General features: G+C 33.9%; 1 protein-coding gene and 1 pseudogene across 6 annotated transcripts in view; both read right to left on the reverse strand.

Annotated features, from left to right (window-relative positions):
- Window positions 1–326: 326 nt before the first annotated feature.
- Window positions 327–21,807, reverse strand: part of POSTN (periostin) — a 33,884-nt gene continuing 12,403 nt past the window's right edge. Inside the window, exons 8-23 of one of the 6 annotated variants that reach the window (XM_006210113.4) lie at window positions 20,910–21,122; window positions 20,198–20,332; window positions 18,869–19,017; window positions 17,431–17,567; window positions 16,730–16,860; window positions 16,086–16,216; window positions 15,877–15,979; window positions 15,703–15,770; window positions 14,940–14,985; window positions 11,965–12,045; window positions 8,484–8,573; window positions 7,739–7,828; window positions 6,968–7,045; window positions 6,503–6,586; window positions 2,129–2,170; window positions 327–1,121 (exon numbers count right to left, since the gene is read on the reverse strand). In XM_006210113.4, the coding sequence (XP_006210175.1) occupies window positions 1,084–1,121; window positions 2,129–2,170; window positions 6,503–6,586; window positions 6,968–7,045; window positions 7,739–7,828; window positions 8,484–8,573; window positions 11,965–12,045; window positions 14,940–14,985; window positions 15,703–15,770; window positions 15,877–15,979; window positions 16,086–16,216; window positions 16,730–16,860; window positions 17,431–17,567; window positions 18,869–19,017; window positions 20,198–20,332; window positions 20,910–21,122 (1,616 nt within the window). In that variant the 3' untranslated portion in view covers window positions 327–1,083. The remainder of the gene's footprint in view (window positions 1,122–2,128; window positions 2,171–6,502; window positions 6,587–6,967; window positions 7,046–7,738; window positions 7,829–8,483; window positions 8,574–11,964; window positions 12,046–14,939; window positions 14,986–15,702; window positions 15,771–15,876; window positions 15,980–16,085; window positions 16,217–16,729; window positions 16,861–17,430; window positions 17,568–18,868; window positions 19,018–20,197; window positions 20,333–20,909; window positions 21,123–21,807) is intronic. The other 5 variants (XM_006210114.4, XM_015244299.3, XM_006210115.4 and 2 more) reach the window with 5 other exon arrangements.
- LOC116283390 (U4 spliceosomal RNA) lies at window positions 18,027–18,158 on the reverse strand (annotated as a pseudogene).

Genomic DNA, 21,807 nt, shown 5'->3' on the forward strand with positions numbered 1-21,807 from the left:
CCATGCAGTAGACTCTTCAAGGCTTAGTTAAGGGCATCTCTGTGGCTCCTTCTATGCTAGCACAAGCCTAGGAATATTTAATTGGTGTATTTGTGCTTGTGTAGTGCTGTTTATTCCTCTGTTACAGCCCGTGGTACACTGCGGATTATTGGTGATTTGTCTCTTTACACTTTGAAGGTAGTAGTTGTCTGATTCATCTTTTGAACCCTCACAATTTAGCACAGTTTCAGGGTTATGTTATATACTCAGCTGATGTTTAATTATTGCTTCATTGTATAATAATTCTTTATATAGCATATAGTTTTAAAAATTCAAAACACACTAGATTCATTCAATTTCCTTTAATGAGTATTTGTTTAAAAAAAGACAGATATAAAGTCCTGTTGACAAGTCCAAACCTCTTATTAACTTAAATCTTGAGTTTTCTGAATAACCCAATTTGAAGTAATTCTCTTTATACCTGAAAAATGGATTTATTGAAATGTTTGAGATAAAAATATGTATTGCAAGAAGCATAAGGCAAACATTTCAAGAGTAAAAAATGAGTTGTAGAAATAGCATAATTTACTGGTAAACCCACATTGTATTAAAAATTGCAAAGCGTTTTGATGTAAAGTTTTGTTTTTGTTATTATTTTTTAATGCTGAGCATCCGCTTTTATTTATCCATTTCCCATGGACCGGTAACTCCTTGCATGCATTTTATCTATCCATTATATAAATTCAAGGCTCCATCTTCTCAGTGGGATAACAGCTCATCACTCTGTGATTTGAATTGTAATGAATCCAGTGACAAGGATTTCCTCTGATGGATTCCAAAGTTAGCCAGAAATTGTAATGTCAGGATGTACAAGCCTGTAAGGTGTTAGGCTCCCCTAACCCACAGGAGGCTAAACCCACAATTTCCCTCATGTTTTTCATTCAGAAAAAAAAAATGCTGTATTTGCATTCAGAATTGTTCAGTGATTGCTTTTTTGTGTTGGCGGTTCGTTTCTTCAGGTCAAAGTGGCTCTCATATTTTTCCTTTAAGATCAGGTTATTGATTTTAGGGTTGCATAAACTTTGTCATCTGGTTTCTGGGTTTTCACTGAGGATGATCTTCCCTTAATCGTCTCCGAGATCCTGATGAGGAAGAAGGGAGAACACATAGATTGTACATGTGATGAAACTTTAATGTTTAAGAATATGATACTCTGTACATAACTAAATCTATAAAAGACCATCATTTCTTGTTCTAATAAATGTTAGATTATGTTTTTAATAATATCTTCTGTTTATGATAATGTTTGGTCAAGTATCTTTTGACCAAAGGTATATAAAAATAATTTGAAGTGATAATTTTAGTTCTTTAGAAAATTTGGATGGATCTGTATGTTTCAAAGAAATTCCTGATAAATCCTTCAGTTAAAACATATTTGTACAATTGAACTTTTAGTTTCAAATGTCTACATTGAACTGGGTTAAACTCAGCCATGCCTATAATGCATTTATAAGCCTTGTGACTTCTTTTGTCTATTAGTATATCATTATCTTAGAAATTCCAAACATGTAACTTATTCTAAGTTCCACAAGGGAAATCTTTGATTTTTGAATGTATCAGAATGTAAAGTAACCTAAGTGGAAGACTACAAAATATACAAGAATGGAGTTATAAAGAAAATAATAGTTCATGCAAGATATATGCCATCTATATAACCTAACGCATTTTTCAAAATTCTGTGCATAGTTGTAGTAACCATTTTCTGTATGTATACATAGAGCTATGAATTTATTTATGTCTCAAACTGTGACCTGATCTTAAATATTTGCAGAGAGTTCATGTCCATCTACAACCTATTTTTACTTGGCTCTGGTATTCAAGAATTTCTTTTCAAATTAACTCTACTTGAGCCTCCCTCAGTGGTTCAAAATGTCTAGCAGTTTACATGAGTATAATTGCCTTTCCTTTAACATTTGTTACTCTTTTTTCTACTAATAGGGAATAACATGAGTAATTTGTTTTCTGACTCACATCATCAAAATACTTTGCTCAAGGTAAAATATATCAAAACACTCTCCTTTTCTTTGGTTTGTCTTAATGTAGCAAAAGGTGTATCGTATATGCAAATTACCATAGTCAGTATATTTACCTTGACCTCTTCTGTTGGCTTGTATCTTCCTCACAGGTGTGTCTGAAATTAAATAGCTGTAGTTAGAAATACTTTGAAATTATGGCTGACATGAGACAGGAGACCACAGTCAAGCAGAAAAGTATAAACTTTTAAATAAACATCACATAAACATGTGAATTTTCTTTTGGAGCAGTGAGACTTTTGCACTGGCAACAAACAGACGTTTCTTTTCCATGTATGAATGTTCACTCTTTGCAAAACATATTGTTTCATTATGGCATGTGGAGCCCTATATGATGTTCAGGTTTCACATGAAGTAAGTGACTTACATGACTTTTTCACCCTTTTTATAAAAAGCATCACTTTATGATGAAGGGATGTCTAACATTCTGTAAAGTTTAGCAGAAGTATCGTCCCAGAGATATCCACTCATTTTTTTCCAGTCATTCCTGCTTGTGATGTGTCAGGCTTCTGCCTCTGTAAAATTCTCATTGTAAATTAATTCATGATCACCTTACAATACATGATGACAACAAAATAGCATTGGCCTAATAACGTTAGAAATATACCAATAAGCAATTGAGGAAGTAAAAGTTAACAGACTCCCAAATTTAATTCCAATCCTACAAGACCATTTAAAAATTAAGTAGTTAAAAATAGTAAAAGCTTTCATATTTTGGAATTTCAGGTGTTTCATAACAATGCAGTTTTTTGTTGTTACAGTCGCAAAATATTTCCCAATCCTCATTTTTCTTTTAACTCATCGACAAGACCACTTAGTTAACCTGTATTCACATTTTCACTCTGTTGTTGGATGTTTGAGATAAAAAAATACATGTAGTTCCTACAGTGATCTCATTTCTCTGCTTATCTTTCTTAATTTTTTTCCAAATTTTGACATCTTGATTTTTATACATTATCTATACTCAATAAGGAAGTCAAAATGTTCTATTATATATATATTCAATTCTCTGAAACCCCATAAAAAAAGTAAGACATGAATCTATCACCAACAGTATTTTGGCTGTCTAATAAATATCAAGATTAAAAAAAGAAGAAGAAAGAAACATTAAGCATTTTTTGAAGAATTCTGTTTCTGTCTACTGAGCACATTTCCAGTATACCTTCCCCCTCCCCTAGAATATAAGATGCATAACCTGTCACATCACATTAATACCAAAATAAAATACAGAACTGTAGAAAACCTCATTAGGTTGGATAGTGGGGAAAAAAAAGTTTACGTGAGATAGAAAAGTCTGAATTACAGAATATGTACCAATTGATATATTTTCCTTAACCTCAGGTTTATTTGGTCACAAAAATGGCTTATCAAATATTGTCAAGAAAAGATGGATGCACTCTTTAATTAGTGAATAAAAGCGTTGTTTGTAATGGACTTAGTAAATTCCAAAAGCCACTTATTATACAATTTAAAAGAAGATCATAGAAGTATTTACAACATTATTTTTCAAAACAAGCACTTAAACCCAGGTTTTCTTGTATAAATTTGGTAGCATCCAATTAAGGGCATCCAATTAACTAACTCATTAATTAATTACTATCTGGCTGTGATAACATCAAAATAAGAAGTGTTTACTGAGGTGAACAAACATCTTTAGAAGAAAAGCCCAATTAAAGAACAGAAAACCAGATTTGCTCTCGGTGGCTCTCTGCCATCTCAAAATGATGGCACATATGTTAGGTCATGTTTAGAGAAGAAAAATGTGGCAAGATAAAACATCTGAATGATCCCACAAAAACACTCCTCTCCACTGCACGTTTCCATTCTCCCAGTTGTTTGCAAGATTTTTGCATTTTTATGTGGCTCTGATTTTGGAAATTTTAAGTCACGTGTACAGTATTACTTTGCTGACCGTGTTAATGTTAACTGACTATAATACTGATAGTGTTACTGAGAGTTTATATGTGCTGAGCATGATTCCAGGCGCTTTTCATATATTCGTTTATATGTAGGTAACGTTATTTATCCTCACTTTTCAGATGAAGAACGCAAAGCAGAAAGAATCAATTTACCTAAGTTGGTTCAGGTTGGAGCCCACATTGGAAGTCAGACCTACAACCGGATCCTCTGTTCTCTACAGAGGCCATAAATCTTTACATGTTATACTGGAACATTTATCAAAACCTTCCCAAATAACCTTTTCTTGTTGTTCCTTTCTCCATAGCCTGCTATTGTCCCTTAATTACTTTAATAGTTTCAGTAAATGTCGTTCTACCTAAGAAAAGCGTGAAAAACAACACGTTTTGTGAAATATTTTTTAGTTAAGGGCTCTGAAGTATTTCAATGACAAATGACAGTATTGGTACTGAAAGGATCACTTAGCCATGCTGAGTCTTGACATTAATGATCAAGGCATACATTCAGTTCATCAAAATGCACTATGTGTCCCACAGCGTGAGCAGTGCAGACAGAAAACTCCAAGCTTTGAGATGAAGACTGTAGTTTAGATACAAATCAGTTATCTATACTCTGGAAGAAAAAAAAGCCAATCTTGCGTGACATAATCTTTATTCATACCAGCTTCTTTGTAAATTGGTGTCTCTTAGGATCTAGACAAGAGGACACCTGTAACTCAGTGTTGACCCAATGGTTTTACAGAGCTGGAAAAAAACCTAAAATGTCCAATTAATGTTCAGATATTAGCACCTATACACTTATATTGTCTTTCTTATGAGAAAAAAAACTTGGAAATGTTTTGATAAAAATTTATGATGTGGTATTGTGGAAACTGATGCTTTACAAATATGTACAGAAATCAAATACTGGGAACTCATGGAATCAACCTCTAGGATGAAGACAAAGCAGAGTTAAAGAAGGATTCCATTAACTAAAGATAGAATACCTTCTTCTTAACTTGTAGCAGGTATTGTCTCTTGGCTGAAGTTATTCTTCAGTACTTAGTTCATTGTTTATAATAGACTTGTTAACAGAAGCTTATTGAAGGGGTGGAAAACATACTTACCTGAAGTTCAAGCCTAAATAAATCAAAGCAATATATACAGGTGCAGCCACTAACTTGGCTCATTCTCTAAAAAGCACTGTCATTCTACAAAGCTGCTTACTATGGCAAGGACTTAAAAAAAAAGAATTCAACTTAATTTTCATAATGTCTTCACCTCTTGCCTCAAATCCCTACCGTTTTTCAGTAGAGAGTTAAGCATTTAGGGGTAAGTGAGTAAATTCTGCGTTAGACCATACGGGAAACTGGTTCTGCTGAGGCTTTGGGTATGTTACCTGCTCCCTGCAGTCTGAAAGGAAATCTTGTATTTTCCACACACATTTTTTTTTTTTCTGTTGAGGGGAAATTCAATCATTGGTTGAATAAAAATTATTTATTTTTACTATCACTCAATAGTCTCAACACTATATAACAAATTCTACCTATATTAAAATAAAGAATAAGGAAATAATAATTGCCAAAAATATATACAGTCTCAAAAGAATTTACAACTTCTTGGACATAGTACTACAATTTTTAAAATTTTTAAGCAGAAAAGCCATCAGGGCCGTACTTTGTATAAATACCAAAATCTTCAGTTGTGTTTCTCAATTCACAGTATATTTCAAGGAGCAAATTTGAGTTTTCTAAACAATGTAAAGACTTGTTTCTCTAAAACAACTTGTCATCTGAGAACTCGTTAAAGTAATGAACTAGAAATTAATTTATTCAAATGCCAATTACTCAAATTATACTTTATTAACATTTGCTATGTCTTTGAATTATTACCAATGAGAGTTTTGGTAAGGTTTTGAATTCTTTTTTTCTTTCTTCTTTCCTTTTAGAAGTAGGTCCTTTTAATGCCATAGACAGAGAACATTCCATATTTTAAAGATTAAGATTAATTTTATATGCAAAATAATTTACAGCTCCAGTATAGATTATCACTCAAACTGTTAGAAGAAACAGATACCCATTCCCAAACATGTAGTTTTGGAAAAGAAAATTACTAAATGCAATTTTTTGGCTACATCTACACACTTAAAAGATTTATAAACATGCCTTATATTATTATTGTAGGAGCAGTGAATACATTTTTTAAATATAAGAAGTATGTCAATTTGCTTCTTTAAACATCTACCAATTTTAAAAATATTTCCCTTTCACATACTTAAAACATCCTTACAATTATCTGTATCAAAGCAAAAACATATTCATTGCTCCCCAAGGAACTTTTTAAAGACTGTTTAAACTACTAATCATTTCTTCACAACTTTCACTACCATTGATCCAATCAGTCTGTTAAGACAGCACATGACATTGTCTTTTTTAACCTAATTAAAAGAAATACCGGAATGCTCAGTCTTTAAAAAGCTGAAGAACTCAGTTATCAGAACCTGTTAAGTGGGTTAGTTGTTTCTCTTTTACTAACCTCCCTGAAGCAGTCTTTTAATTTCTTCATCTTCAAATAAATGACCATCGCCACCTTCAATGAATTTGGTGACCTTGGTGACCTCTGAGAGGATACATGTTTATAGCAGAAATTGGTTTATGTAATAAATAGGCTGGAGACTTGATGTGATATATAATGGTATCTGCCCAACAATGAATTCCAGACCAACACTTGGTTCTTTCTTGCTTTTTAGTGCTATTTTTTGATAAACCAATTTTCTTACAAAGCGTTGAACAATATTAGCAACTATAACAACCAAAACAATCAATATGACTGTCCTCTGAGCTTCATTCCCAGTCTTTGGGCTTCTTTCTTTGGTTGGTATGGAACTTGAGCAAAGGAATGATTTAGAGTGGAAAATGTTAAAGTCCTCAAAGATTATTCTGGACTTTGATAAAGGTAGCTTAAGTCAAGTCACATTCTTATTTTTCTAGACATACTGACCTTCTTGCAACAATTTCTTCAGTGTTTCTTCTGTTTCTCCACCACTAGTTGAAATCCTAGTGTATTTTATTTCAGGACCTAAAGGAAAGACAATTTTTAAAACAAGAGTAGGCAAACTTTCTCTGGAAGGGCCAGATAGTAAGGATTTTGGACTTTATGGGTCACATGGTCTGCGTTACCGCTAGTCAGCTTTGTCCTTGTCCTACGCAAATAGCCATAGACATCATACACATGAATGGTCACACTGCGTACCAATAAAACTTTATTTACATAAGCAGGTGGCACAGGCCAAAGTTGCTGACTGCTTGTTTAAACAAGTACTTCGAAAATAGCTGAATTCAGAATTTTAGGCTAATTGATTAGTGGGAGACTGACAAGAGGTTTACTGAAATTATTAATTGTTTTATACAAACTTGTGTATATTTTGGTGTGTAGATGTGTAGACCTTAAGATTATTGGAAAATGAAGGGGAGAGTGGTTTTTCTTCTAGGATTTAGTAACTCATTAATAAATAGCAAACTGAAGATACTGCATTATATAATACGTTTGCATATTCATAATAAAAACATATGCTGATAGATCTGTCCAAAAACTTTCCAATTCAGAAAAAAACACAAGTTACATACTTAGTATTAGTATGTCTTCTGCCAAAAAAGAATGAAGTTACTTCAGTAATCCCCATGAAAATGACTTAGTTTCTCTAATGATTCTTAGAGGCATTTTAGGATTAAATATGGTTTGCTCTTTATAATCCAGGCAATTAAAGATTACCTGTAATAATTCGTTCTTCCCTTGTCTCTTTTTCAGTTATTTCCACAGGCACTCCATCAATGATTTTGGTGTATTTTTTAATAATTGGCTCTGAAATAGGGGAAGAAAAATGCGTTTGACTTACCCACAATGGTGTCTAAACTATCATAAGCTAGACATTTTAATGATTAAATGTATTTCTCAAAGCAATACCATCTAGAATTCAGTCATAATCATTCTGGGGACATATCTTAAATAAATTCAGGCAACAGAGGTAATAGTTATATGCTGCATCTTGGGTAAGGGAGAGGGCCAACTGATAAGCCAACCCTTCATGTCATACTTGCTTCCTGACTGTGGAATGAGTGTTTAGGGAGAATCCAGAGAATTGCACATCATGAGAATGGGAACCATGTGATAAGTTCTAACAGTGGCTTATTAGTTAGTCTTACAGAATAGTCATTTTTTTCCTTTTAAGTTAGGTTATTATTTTCATTATTTTCCATAACCATGACTTGCATACGCTGAGTAATGACAGTTTTATTGTCTTAATGGTTAAATTAATTCCAACTGGGTCCCTTAAAAGGTAAACTGTGTTTGAATTGACTGCTAATAAGAATCTATAACTGAGAAAAGTTTTCCTACAACTTATATAAAACGAAAGTCAAGAGAAAAAAACATCAGGTATTCAACATATTCAAACCAACACTGTTTCAAAACGTTCCCAGTGACCCTAGCCAGGCTCCAGGAAACACGGGTGACGCACCTCCGTGGATCACTTCAGTTACTGTTTCACCTTCTTTAATCAGTCTGATTTCAGGTTCACCTTCAATTTTGACCTTTGTTATTGTGGGTCCTGAGGCATCATTTTAGGAGACAAATCATCATGTTAATGCAGTCCTTCAAATTTACCAGAACAGGAAACTGTTTTCAACATTTGGTGTTGCTCAAATGTCACAGTGGTTTCAGGCTTCATGAAATTGGTTTTAAATAGTTCCCATTGTCTTCAAATACGCAGTATTTATAAGAACAAATCACTCAGTCCATCGGTGTGCTACTAAAATAACTTTCATCTGCTCTAGCGTTTAAATGGATGTTTATCCATGTATTCGTATTTGTGAAGTATGATCACACAAAGTATTATATGGGGCTATACTCTGCGAATCATGCTGATGTACAAATTAGAGTTGCTTTAATAACTAGTGTAGGTCTTACTTTACCAAACTGATATTGTCTATTACTCTCTTATTAATTTTTTAATTTAATTTTTAGTCGCTCAGTATCTACATTTTTTAATCTACTGGGCATAAGACAACATTAAAAAAAAAGCCCAACTTTATGCTTACCTTTAAAATATGAGTTTTTAGGGAAAAATGGACTTGAGTACTTCCCTTCTGCATGCGAATGATGCAAAATTTACTAATTAATAATTAAACAGTCCTTCAAATGCAAAAGTTAAACAAGTGTTGCATTTGACTTGCAAAATGATTTTGCTCCCAGAGAAAACCATTTTGAATGTTAGAAAGCTGATTACTATATTAGTTAATCAAGACTATTTCTTAGATAAGAGAAAAAATAAAGTTCAGTACATTTAACTCATACTGTAACAGTATGAACAGTTGAATGTAACTATATTTGCTTATCTTTGAGATTTATTTGCTTGTTCAGAAATTGTCAATGTACACCATTACCCAGAATTAAATAGTCTAGGACAATCTAAAATAATGAAAACAAGAGTACAGTTCTTTCAAACAATAAGTATTTCACACCATAATATTTGATTTATGGGGCCAAGGGACATTGCCTATCAAATAAGGCCAGGTTTTTAAGGTGTGGAAATTTCAAAAGGAAAGAACACCTAAGGAGTTTAAAAACAGGAAATGAGTTAATAAAATATCCCAACAGACATTTCTTTGGAAGAGCTTAAACTGGAATTTCAGAAACATCATCTGTCCTTAAGTTCTACGAAAGCAGGATGTACTACAAATGTTTTTTGTTTGTTTGTTTGTTTTTTGGTATTTACTCCTGGCAGGCACCAGAAGAGTACCTAGCACCTTATGGGGCCCCATAAGTATTTGTTGAATTGAATTTTAGTTGATTTATTCCTAGCTCTAAAGTTTGGTTAAGTACTCTTTATAAGAAACATCTTAAAAATTGTGTCTTGGAGTCTAATGTCTTGAGTAAGAATTCAGGAGTCATCAATGAATCAGCAAATGTTTGAACAGTGAAAAGGAGCTGCTGATAGCAATCTCAGAGCTGGACAATTGTAAATAGCTGTCAAGGTGAGTATTTGTCTCCTTCATTATGTTACACAAAGTTAAACTTCTGAAATTTTTAACAGAAGAGTTATTAATGCGTAAGTGACACGACCCCATTTTTCATCCTATTTCCCTTCATAGGAAGAAGCCAAGTAGCTTGATGCTTCATTGTGTTCCTAATTAGAGAAAGGTTAACACAATAGAATCCTGCTGACAAAGACTGGGAAGATAAATGGGTTGAATGAAGAAGCTTGGGGAAAAAAAAAAAAGAGAGAAGAATCTTTGAAAATAAGAACAGTACATGTGAATGATTTCTACTATGGAAGCTGTGTAAAAGTGATTATTCAAATTTTTAAAGAATCTAATTTTAAAAAATGAGAACAATTTTAAAATCAAATGTATTACCAAGGATCACTTTATCATTTTCCTTTAAAATTATTAAGAAACATTTTCTCAACAAAAATTTCTGTGATTTTAAAAAAGCCACAGATTTCAAAGAATACCTCAATTTTAAATCTCAAAAATGTATAAAAGTAGAGATAACTAATTAGCTAAGAATTAAGCTTTTACATATGCATTTCCAGTGTCTACTGTTTAAAGTGATGGCTCACATTTAGCAATAGACAAAAGTATTCATCAAGAAGTTGCCATCTCAATGCATAAAATGAGAAGAAATACCAAAATTGAAGATAATTACAATAATAGTTTTCTTGAGATTCAATTGAAGATATAATCTATTCCTTTTTTGCAAAACTGTTTCCACTCTTCTAACAGAATAAAGAAGATAACCTGGTCTTTTCTCTGTGGCCAGTCACCACATTAAGATGCTTAGACATGGAAATAAAAAATTTTTAAAGTCTGATCCTTTGGAATGAATTAAAATATGTGAAATGAAGATGTCAGAAATGTTGGAGTTGACCAACCTAGAGAGTAGGGGTAGAAAGAAAAGTGGCTTGATTTAATGTTCTAGTCTAAAACAGCAGGAGATAATTATATATTCCTATTTAATGTACTACATATGTATACACATAAGAATATATTTTTGGTTGATGATTTGATATGGTAATTATTATTATCAATGCCCCAGAAACGTCTTTAAAAGTAATTCAGAAACTAAACATAATATATGAGACACTAAAAATTCAATTTCAAGAAAACAAGGCATTCTCAGCTTACAAATTTGGAGAGGAAGTGGCAACACCATGAGCAAAATAATTTTGTAGTGAAAGAATTCATAGCAACCAAGAGTCAAGAGAGTGGATACCAGCCAATTATTGAGAACGTGACCAGGCATATTGCAGAGAACAAAGAAACCATCATGGATGCTTTTGAATGGATGCGTGGATACAATAAAACCATACCAACCAAGAATATATAAGAATGTATTGTATCTATATGTATATATAGATACATATACACACATACATTCAGGAATGGAATTAAGGATTCAAAGGTTGGCTTTACTGCACCAACTACTTATTTCCTCTGTTTCTGGCGGTCTCATTTAAAAAATCTATCATGTGTGGATGTAATTTTAAAAGCTTTCCTGAATGTACAGCTTCTGTGCTTCCTTAGGTTGTTAAATGAAAAATGTCTGCACTGTTTGGAACACCTTGTAACAGTACCAAAGAGATTTATGTGGGGAGACTGGAAACAAAGCTATAAAAAGTGTACTCTCTGCAGGAGTCTAGGTGCAGTATGAAAAAAAAAAAACAGCTCAGGACTGATTTGTTTGGTATCTGGGTACTAGTGCTAATGCAATGGCGAATTAAGTTCAAATGAAATCAAATACAAGCAAATGTACTGAAAGTATTAGGAATGCACCATCTACTCTGCTAAATAATTTGCATTCCGCATTCTGCCGTTAAATGAGCATGCCAGTGGTATAGAAATATTTAGCATGTTAGTTCAAAAAGAATGTAGATACATTCATAGAAATCAATCTATTACATGGATTTTTAAAGCACCATGTATAACAGTGATTTTTACCTTCCGTTTTGATAATAGGCTGAAGACTGCCTTCAATCACTTTAATTTTTGGTTCCACAACTTTGGTTATAATTTTAGTTGCTGAAAGTATAGAAAGTGGAACATAAATGATGTTTACATAAAAACAACCTCAATAAAATTGGTTTTTTTTTTTTGTTCGTGTTGGGCACTGAGGTATCAGATGTGGAAATATGTTAAGGCAGTCAGTATTCATGGTACATCATCTAGTATCTTCTCATGTCCAGGTGATGAACTCTGAAGTCCAGTGACTTAGATTTGTTCCAGTGAAGTATATACTTGCTAAGTGAGGAACTCAACCTAGAAATCTATAAGTCTGAACTGCACCACTAAAGCTCTTTACCTTCTTTTGTACTTCTTGAAAATATTGGCTGCATAGCAACAAAGACAAATAAACATGATTAATGTCATGCAATTCATAATATCTTAAATTGCATTATTGGATTCTTTCTCATGTAGAATACATTAAAAGAAAAAGTCTCAAAATATTTCCCATGCATTTGATAGCAGTGATATAGGAAGGAAAATACAAAAATAGTTCAGAATATTTAAAAGTGAAAATGAATGTCAGCCAGCCAGACATGGGCTCTACGCAACAAACATGATATGATCAGTCCTTAAGTTATAGGCTAAACTGGCTTTAATTTTCAGCTTTGTCATCATTATTATTTCTTATATTGAAAAGTATGTATTTGGAATGTCATTCACCCAACTGAGAAAATTATATGCAAAATGTATTTAAGATAGCAGCCTACTATTTGGTTGGCTTTTGGTTACATAGACAACAGGATTTGTGCCCCTGACACCATACCCCAGAGCTACTGGCTTTTTATCATTTCTAATTAGAGCCATAAAGGACGGATTTTTTTTTTTTAGATAATGCACTAAAGCTATCTATGCAATCATAACAGATAGTGTTGAAACACTAGAGGCAAGATGTTAGCACAGTTTGGATTTCTGTCCCATTCTCACTTGAGGTTTCTGAGATGTTAGCTGCATCAGCTTTTTGAAATCATTTAGACTCTAGGACTTAATGGTGACTGTGTTTCAGTTATTTCAGATTTTATATCTTGAGATCTCAAGGTATGAATCTCTAAAACATATCAAATCTGTATATCCAGTGATTGATTCCAGGGGTGGCCTGGCCACAGAGGAACCATTCCACGAGGGTCAAATCCACAGAGATCTCTGCTGCTACTATCAGATTGTTAATTACTTTTAGTTTAAATTTTCACTTCATGTTAAGGAACTTGAAGTTTAGAATGTTTAGCTGGTTTGTAGCTTTGTTCCAATCTTGCTTTCAGAAGACTTGAATAGTTTTGACAGGTCACGGGCTGAGAATTAAATACTGATTTTATTTGACAACATACACTAAAGAGCATTTTCCCCCCATACAATTTAAAATGCATGGCATTTGGGGGACATGATTAATACATAGGAAATTAAAGAAATTTTATAGACAAGTCAATAAGGAACAGAAAAATGGAATCTTTGGTTTAATTAGTGTCTACCTCTATTTGAACTATGCTGCCAAAAAGCAGCATACACTTCAGAGAAGAGTTAAAGAAATATTCAACATCAGAATGTAAATCTCAGGGCTGTTTCAAGAGCTGTGAGTAGATAGACGAGATTATTAGACTTGCATAATTTCATAAAATGTAGCTTATTCTTTGTGAGTGAGGATCCAATTTAAATAGAGGAAAATTATAATCTTTTGGCTCCTTGTATGCAAAATATTGCTTTGACATACGTGGACAGTGGTGAACCTATCAGGGATAAAGTAGTGCGGATGCACATTCTTAGTTGGGAAAGATGATACAGCATTTCTGATGAATAGAGCCCACAAGCGTTCCCTAATGTATTATAAGAGAGATCTTTAACAAGGTCATATACTTCCATACTGGAGTTTATACCACATTGAATTATAACTCTTTCAACTAAATCTTTGAGATGGTGCTGAGCTGGCCTGACACTAGGATAGCTTATGTTATTATCACATAATTGAAAATCAGTAAGAGCAGCAGACATTTTGTTTTGCTCCTTGACATCACCTTTGCTTCTTGTCCATATCTAGTGTAAATCTTAAGGAAAATTTTCTTAATTAAATAATAGGATGCTCACGGTATAAAATAGAATAATGTCTAGCCAAGACAAACGTGAGAATTGAAGCAATGCTTTAGCTATGGATACGTTTTGAGTGTTTAATTGTAGAGTCAAAACAAAATGAAAAGAATTTCTGCGTTGAAAGATGCAATGAGAGAAAAAAAGACAAAGGAAGAAAAAGCCACATTGAAAAAGAAATGCGTTACATGTATGTAAATGAAAGACCCTTTACCGTTGTTAAATAGTAAAGGTTTAATCTTGATAATCTGGTAGAATCATGAATAAAAAAAACCCTTGGCATCTAGAAACTCTAGGTTTATCACCTGGCAATTTTTTGTTTTGTTTTGTTCCTTCATCCAATTTTGGATGGAGAGAGTTTTTGACCCACCAGCGCATAGACATTAGAATTCTCTGACAGCCTACCCTTGGACGGCTGAGGGTTTGAGAGTGGAGTGAGCTATATATCTTTCAGCATTGTTATTTCTGTGTCCACAGAACTGAATTTTCAGATAGCTTTGGAGCACCTTTTAGCTATCTCCCCTCTTTCTATGTTTGTATGTCTTCTTTTTTACCCCTGCCTGTTTGCCATGTGAGCTATCTTACTTACTGCTGTTCTCGTATCTCATCATGCCTGTTTTTCAGATAAATGGGGAAATGGTTCATGAGAGTTGAAGGGTATAGACAAGGCTGAGGGGTCAAGCTCTGTTCTAAATGGGATGAGATTTGATTTGCCATTGTTTGGCATTCTAAATACCAGATTATCACTCATCTCTGTAAATACAAGGAAAATTACTGTGTTTTCTTTTTTATATATCTTGACACATATATGTGACAAATATTCATTATGTACTTACTGTAGACAGTAATGGGGATTTCTTTGAAGGTGCTACCACGAACAAACTGAAAATAAATATTTATATTTAGTAACATGAAATGTAGTCATTGTATTAACAAAATCATGGCACCATGGTTTTTAATTCTTAATAAAAAAGTAGTGAAGCTATCATTACATTTAATAGAAATGAAGTCTTCAATAAATCATCTTCCAATTCCCTGCTATTGGGCAAGATGGCATAAAATGATTGGATTTGTTGCTCAAGAGTTTTAAAAATTATAGAATAACTAATCCCAAATTAAGTTTATTAAATAATATTTCATATATTGTCTGTTATTTCAGCTTTACCAATATTCAACCCTATATTTATCCCAAAATACTCCTTTGTCTTTAACTATTGTGATTAATGGCAATTTCTTATATGTAAATACTTCATCTTTCCCTTATATTCTATAGCAAAAATATTTGATGATAGAAAGATTATAGTTTTTTATCTACATGTCTTATCTTCCCTGCTGGACTGTAAACTTTTTGAATAAAGGGGCCATATCTGATTCAACATAATGTTTCTCATAATACTTAACACACTTCTTGGCCCCAAGTAGCTTTTATTAGCTATTTCTTGAATAAAACCATGAAGAGATGATGCCAGCGGTGCATCGACAAAGTGCGAGGCAAGTCCAGTGTGCATCTATCTGCTTAGTGTGCACATTTCTAGTCTCTTAGGTTAAACCTGAAATACCTTCTCAGCACATTAGAAATAGATGCATTCACATCTGTACCTTAATTTGGATGTATTTGATCAGTTTATTAAGTATTTCCAGCAGCTGATCATTTCCAACAGGTGTGTCTATGAAAAGGAATAGTAAATGAATATTGGTAAGAATGGGTAAAATAAAAACCTAGTTTTCTATTGAAAAAGAGTTAGCCCATTGATGGGTTCAATAATCACCAACCTGCTGGGTAGAGGAGTTTATCTACAACGTGAATGACACCATTTGTTGTCATGATGTCAGATTCTTTTGATTTCAACTCATTTACCAGAAGTGTATCATTCACCTGTTAAAACAAGGGATAATATCAATGAGAAATATAATGAAATACGAGCACTAGGATAATTGAGTGACAGATGAACACTCTCATAGAGTCGTTCTAGAGAACTTACTCCTTTCAGATAGATCTTGCTTCCTTGTGTGGTCTTTAGAATGTTAGTAACACCAGGTTCGAATCCCTTTCCAATGAAAACTCCTGGTGTCAGGTGATAGAGGATGATATTTTGAAGAGCATTTTTGTCCCCTAGGGAGAAAAATGTACACTTATTTAATAGCATGTCATGTATTTTGACATTTTGGTACTATGAGGACTAAGGAGAAAAATATTTCTTTGTCTTTATTTTGTTCCATACTGTAATTTCTCATAATGTCATTGTTTTCTCAAAGTGATCTCAGTGCTACGTCCTAACATGCAGTCTCTTCAATCAGTTCAATCAAAATATGATCCAGCTTACTGGGAGAAAAAAATCAAATTATTTTGGAAATTGTGACTATTTGCTTCTCTGTCACCTAATTGTGTGGCCTTTAATAGAAATAACATAAGTGAACACCTACCCTACAACCTGACAGTAGGCAGTTAATTAAGAATATTTATGGGTAGCTCTCTGCATATCCCAAGTGGACTTGAAGGAGACCAAGGCTAGTCATGAAATGAGAGAGGGGACATTTAGGGGGCTGATATCTGGGCAAGAATGCTTGAGGAATAAATGAGATCCTGAAATCAAGGGGCAAACGCCTGGTGTTCATGTCTACTCACGCATCAGAATTTCCTTTTCCTCATTAGTCATTCCCTTAAAGGCATCGTTGGTTGGCACAAATAAAGTCCAGTCTCCAGGTTGTGTGAGGAGCTCTTTCAAGTCTGCAGCTTCAAGCAGGCTGAGGAAGATGCTAGGCAGGAAGGACACATGTTTATTTTGTTGGATTTAATCTAGATGTACCTACCCACCGTGCACGGGATACAATAGAATCCCTGAATCTGGAAGCATGATAAAATTGTTCATACAGTTTCCTGTTTCAAATGCAATTTATTTTAAAGTTTTATCATGGGGAAATAATTTAAATATACATATGATTATTAAATTTCATAAGCTCTTTTATCTGATAAAACTTGATGAAGTCACACTTTATAACAAAATAGAAGCATATTTAATTAAATGTTATACAAAATAGCATTTTTTAGAAACATAATTATAAAGAACTTGCAAGGAGTAGTTCAGTCTATTAGATTTTTCAATTTTTCAATTAAATTTTTAACTTGCCAAATCATGTTATGCTGCACTAGGAAGAAAAATAGTGTTAAGAACATATTTTAATTTTGAAAATATTTACATGGGCTTCTTATTCTAAATTCTGTTCTCAGCAGTACTGAATACTAGATGCATTTTGGAATATTCACTGTGAAACAAAACTATGCCGGCAGGTCTCACTCTTCTGTGGAGGTGAAACTAGGATGCTTACCTGAAGCGTTTATCTTGTTTTAATTTTTCATGGAGGGATTTCTCTGCCGGTTTGATGATCTCTCGGAATATGTGAATGGCACCATTCCGTCCTTGCTTGCTTCCTCTCACCATGCATGAATTTTCAATACAGACAGCCTAGCAAAGAAAAGAAAGATACAGTGGTCCATTTCCTTTCTTGAAACTTCTTCTGTGGAAGAAGCTACATAATTAAATTTCTGGATGGTCTCTTCTAAGAGGTCCCCTGGCTTCTGATGCCAGAGCAAACAGTTTCTCTCTTCTGTCTGGAAGGTCTTGTACAATCTGACCTCATCCTTCTTATTCAGCCAGGCTTTTCACTACTAGTCAAGCCATCCTACGTGGGTGGCAGGTAGTTTCGTCAGTAAATCACAAAAATTCCATAGAATTCCACTTCTACATTTTCTGCCGTTCCTCTCCAGGCTCTAATCATTCTTCCAGACCCTCTTTGGTGAAGTTTAACACTTTTAACTTTTTAGGACCTTCTTTAACCATGAAGTTTCATGACTTTATTGACTTTTGTGATCATCACAGGTATTTACTATATTATCTTGACTGTAAGACCCTATCAATTATAAGTCAAATTACTGATTAAGTTAGAGCATTTTTGAACAAATGTAGTATTTATCTGTGTATAATTTAGTTTTCAATTAACAATAATCACACCTGGCATAAACCTCATTGGCTATGATACTGCCACTGCACAAAGCTTATGTGTGATTTAGGATGAAGCCCATTTTCTGCATCAGTTAAAATGTGAGTCTTGGCCTCGTGGAACGGCAGTGAGCAGTGCAGTGTGTCGTATTCAGTTCTAGGTGATGCTTGACTTGCTGTGAATTCTTTGTAACTCGGGAGCTGCAAGTGTTGCTGGGAAGGAAACTGAACAGCACCGCTAGTAGCACTGTAATTTTGGTAAGCAATGTGTTATGGAAGTTTTCCCTCAGATGACGTACATTAGGACCATCTTCAAAACCCTTATTTGCCTATAAAAGTGTATCTTGAAAGTCGCTTGAAAGAGATTTGGTTGCTGAACAGGGATCTTACAGTAAAAGATCCTCCTAAATATTTGACCCAGTATAAAAATTACCTTGTACACAGTAAAGCATGGTACTCTATAAAGCAAAATCTTATTTTAAAGGAGTTTTAGTGATTTGTGGAATTGAAATAATGCTTTAGAAAAACTTATTTATATTGAAACAACTGCAAATTACTAGATTTATTAACACATAGCACTTTTTGATTACTTCCTCAGTCTTTTCAAACAAGCTACTCAGTTCCCTGATCTTCCTATAAATATTTACTACTGAGAACACATTGATAAAATTCTGAGAAATATTTGTTATAAGAACATTCTTTGACAGGGGCATGTTATTTGACATTTAGGCCAGCGTGGGTATTTTATCTTGTTCTGATTCACTTACTGTACGATACACGAAGACTCTGAGCAGTTTGCCTCCAATGGTCTCAAGTTTTTGTCCATTGTAAAGCTCATTAAGGCCAACTTTTACTTTCAAAATGTGATTCTGCAGAATCAATTTAAGAAGGCGCTGATCCATGCTCAGGGTATCATCTATAGATAAATTGATTATGAAAAAGTATTATTTTATTTAGAAAGCATTGAAGTTTCTCCTATAAAAGAAAATCGTGAAAATGGATAATCCCCAATACTACGGATCTTATTGGTCCTACATTAATATAATATATGAGTTGACTAAGTGCTGAAGGCTAGGAATTCTATGCATCAGTTAGAAACTCCATGAGCCATTTCACCAAATGACTAACATGGTATCAAGCTGTCCATACAATGGGTTTCATCTCTGTGAGGACCACGTGGTTTAATGTGGTCATTGACAAAAGTTAAACTCCAATGTTGGCCAAGGTTTTCTCTGAGAATTTGATGTCCATTAGTCACATGATAACTACTGATATATCATCTGTAAATTTTTTTTTATTATTGGAGAGGGAATTGAAGCACACAACCTCTTAAAGGTGGGTTAATGTCAACATGGATGGATATTATTAGTACAAAAAAGAAAAACAGCATTTCTCAGAATTTGAATTTTCTAATTAATTTTCTATATCATAATTTTCTAAATTTTCTAAATTTCTAAATACAAATAATTTAGTATTTGGAAAAAACATAAAAATGTAAAAAGATGATATTTATTTTTTAATTGCTAAATTTTGCCTAATAATTTAAATTCATCTTTGCCAAGTCATTTTTCTGGAAAATGTGGCAGATTCCATTAATCTAAACACAGTCCTTGAGTAGCAGCTGCTAGGTAAAATACTTGAAATAACAGTTCATCTCATAATATGAAAGTGTATCATAGTCTTTTGTTTTTATTTATTTGTACTTTACTTTCAAATTCTGAGCTGCACAATGCGCCTAAGTGTCCCTAAATATTATTATGTTGGTGTTAAGTAAACCACTCAAATTTATTTTTCTTAAGATCTGTTAATATACCCATTATGTGTGCTGGAAATATGATCCAATTCACAGAATAACTGAAGACTCCTTATCACAAACTTTCACTTCCTGTAGGCTATTGTCTATTGAAAGGAAATGTCTTCAAATGAAGGTCATTTTAATAGCGACTACATAGCGCTAACACGTTGTATATGTAGCCAGTTAAGAAACTGATCAACACCTCTCAAAACCTCGATTAGTTCTTAATGCAAACAATCATGGTGAAGAGAAAAGGTGTGTAGAGGAGGAAAGAGCAGGGGTGACAGTGTCCTGTACATACCAGAAAACGCATTGTTCACAGGTGCCAGCAAAGTGTATTCTCCATCTGGCCTCAGAGCAGATGCCAAGCCTAACTGGGCCACAAGGTCTGTGAAAGTGGTCTGCTGATTTCCAGCCAGCTCAATAACTTGTTTGGCTGTAAAATAAACCATCACCATGCCAACAATGTCATCATTGTTACTACCGTCATCATGACATTAGTCTAACAATTCTTGGCCGTTTTCCGTAAGTTATTGGCTGCACTCACTATGTGATAAGACAACCTGCCTTTCCCTAATGAGAGAATGCCAGCTCTCCTTTTTGGTGGTTGATAACCAAAGAATTTCAGAAGGAAGACATCTTTCTGACTTCTTGCTTTTCAGTTTTCATTTCTCTATTGGTCACCTCTTGTCTCTCTGCTCTTGTGATTGCCATAGCTCTTTCATGTATCCAAAAGTAACCATTTGGTTATGTCTTGCCTTCTGTTTTCAAGAAAAACTCTAGCACCATGATAATCTTTATAAATATTAGGTGTTAGAAACTCTAGAAAGCCAATGATCAACACGTGGGTTGCCCATGACTGCATAAGCTACCTGTTTGGTACTCAGCTCACTAGTTTGTGTTTGTGCTTCATAAGTTGGTCCTTATACTGCACGCTTATTTTCCATGCACTTACTCTTGAAGCATCATACTTGGTAAACGAGTAGGTAGAAGAATATGAAGCTGCTGCTCACCAGAATCAGGAATTAGGACTTGGTCAATCAAATGGATAACACCGTTATTTGTCACAATATCTTTTTTGTTCACCATTTTGATTCCATTTACAGTTATGCTCTCCCCGTCACATCCTATCTCAATTGTGTTTCCTTCCAAGGTCTCGAAGACTGCTCCTCCCATGATAGCCTCAGAACACTGCAGGGTGTTTAAAATGTGGTACTTCATGAGAGCTGGAGGACAAAGCAAGAAGAACAAGCTTTCAGATCAAGGAAAACTGCATTTGACGCTGAAGAGATGTGTTTCCCTGTGGAACTAAGTAGGAAATATAATACATGTATAAGACTTAAAATTCTGTTTGTGTTCTAAGAATTTTTTTTCCCATCAACTCTACAATAAAAATAGCTCAGCATGGTAGGAAGTAGGTAGGAGAGAAGATCAGTTGCATGGAATGATTTGTGCAGTTCTAGAAAATGTGTTAGAGCAAGTTCCCAGTATCATAAGAAAATAATTTCTGATGTGAAAGCAAGAATAATTGCTCCTTTCAGAAGGCCTGGAAAGTCATTTGTTTGAGATACCTGTTCCAAAACACCCAAGCAGTATCTTGCATTAGCTACTCATAGCAGAATAACTGTACCTCATTTCACTGAGCTTCACTTTATTATGCTCTGCAGATATTGTTTTTTTTTTTAACAAATTGAAGGTTTGTGGCAATCCTAAAGACAACCTCCAGAAAGTAGCCAAAATGAAGATGATTTCTTGAAGGACTTCTGAAGGTCTCTGTGCCTAAACCATATCCTGTTTATATCTGCACCAGAAGTTCTCATCTTAAATTGGTTAAGCATATTTGGGGTAGGCTGAGTAAGTGAAATGTGCTAGTCACAACGTAAAATCTAGTTGAAAATAAAAAGGGAGACT

The sequence above is a fragment of the Vicugna pacos genome, chromosome 14 (assembly GCF_048564905.1).
Source record: "Vicugna pacos chromosome 14, VicPac4, whole genome shotgun sequence".
Classification (NCBI taxonomy): Eukaryota; Metazoa; Chordata; class Mammalia; order Artiodactyla; family Camelidae; genus Vicugna; species Vicugna pacos.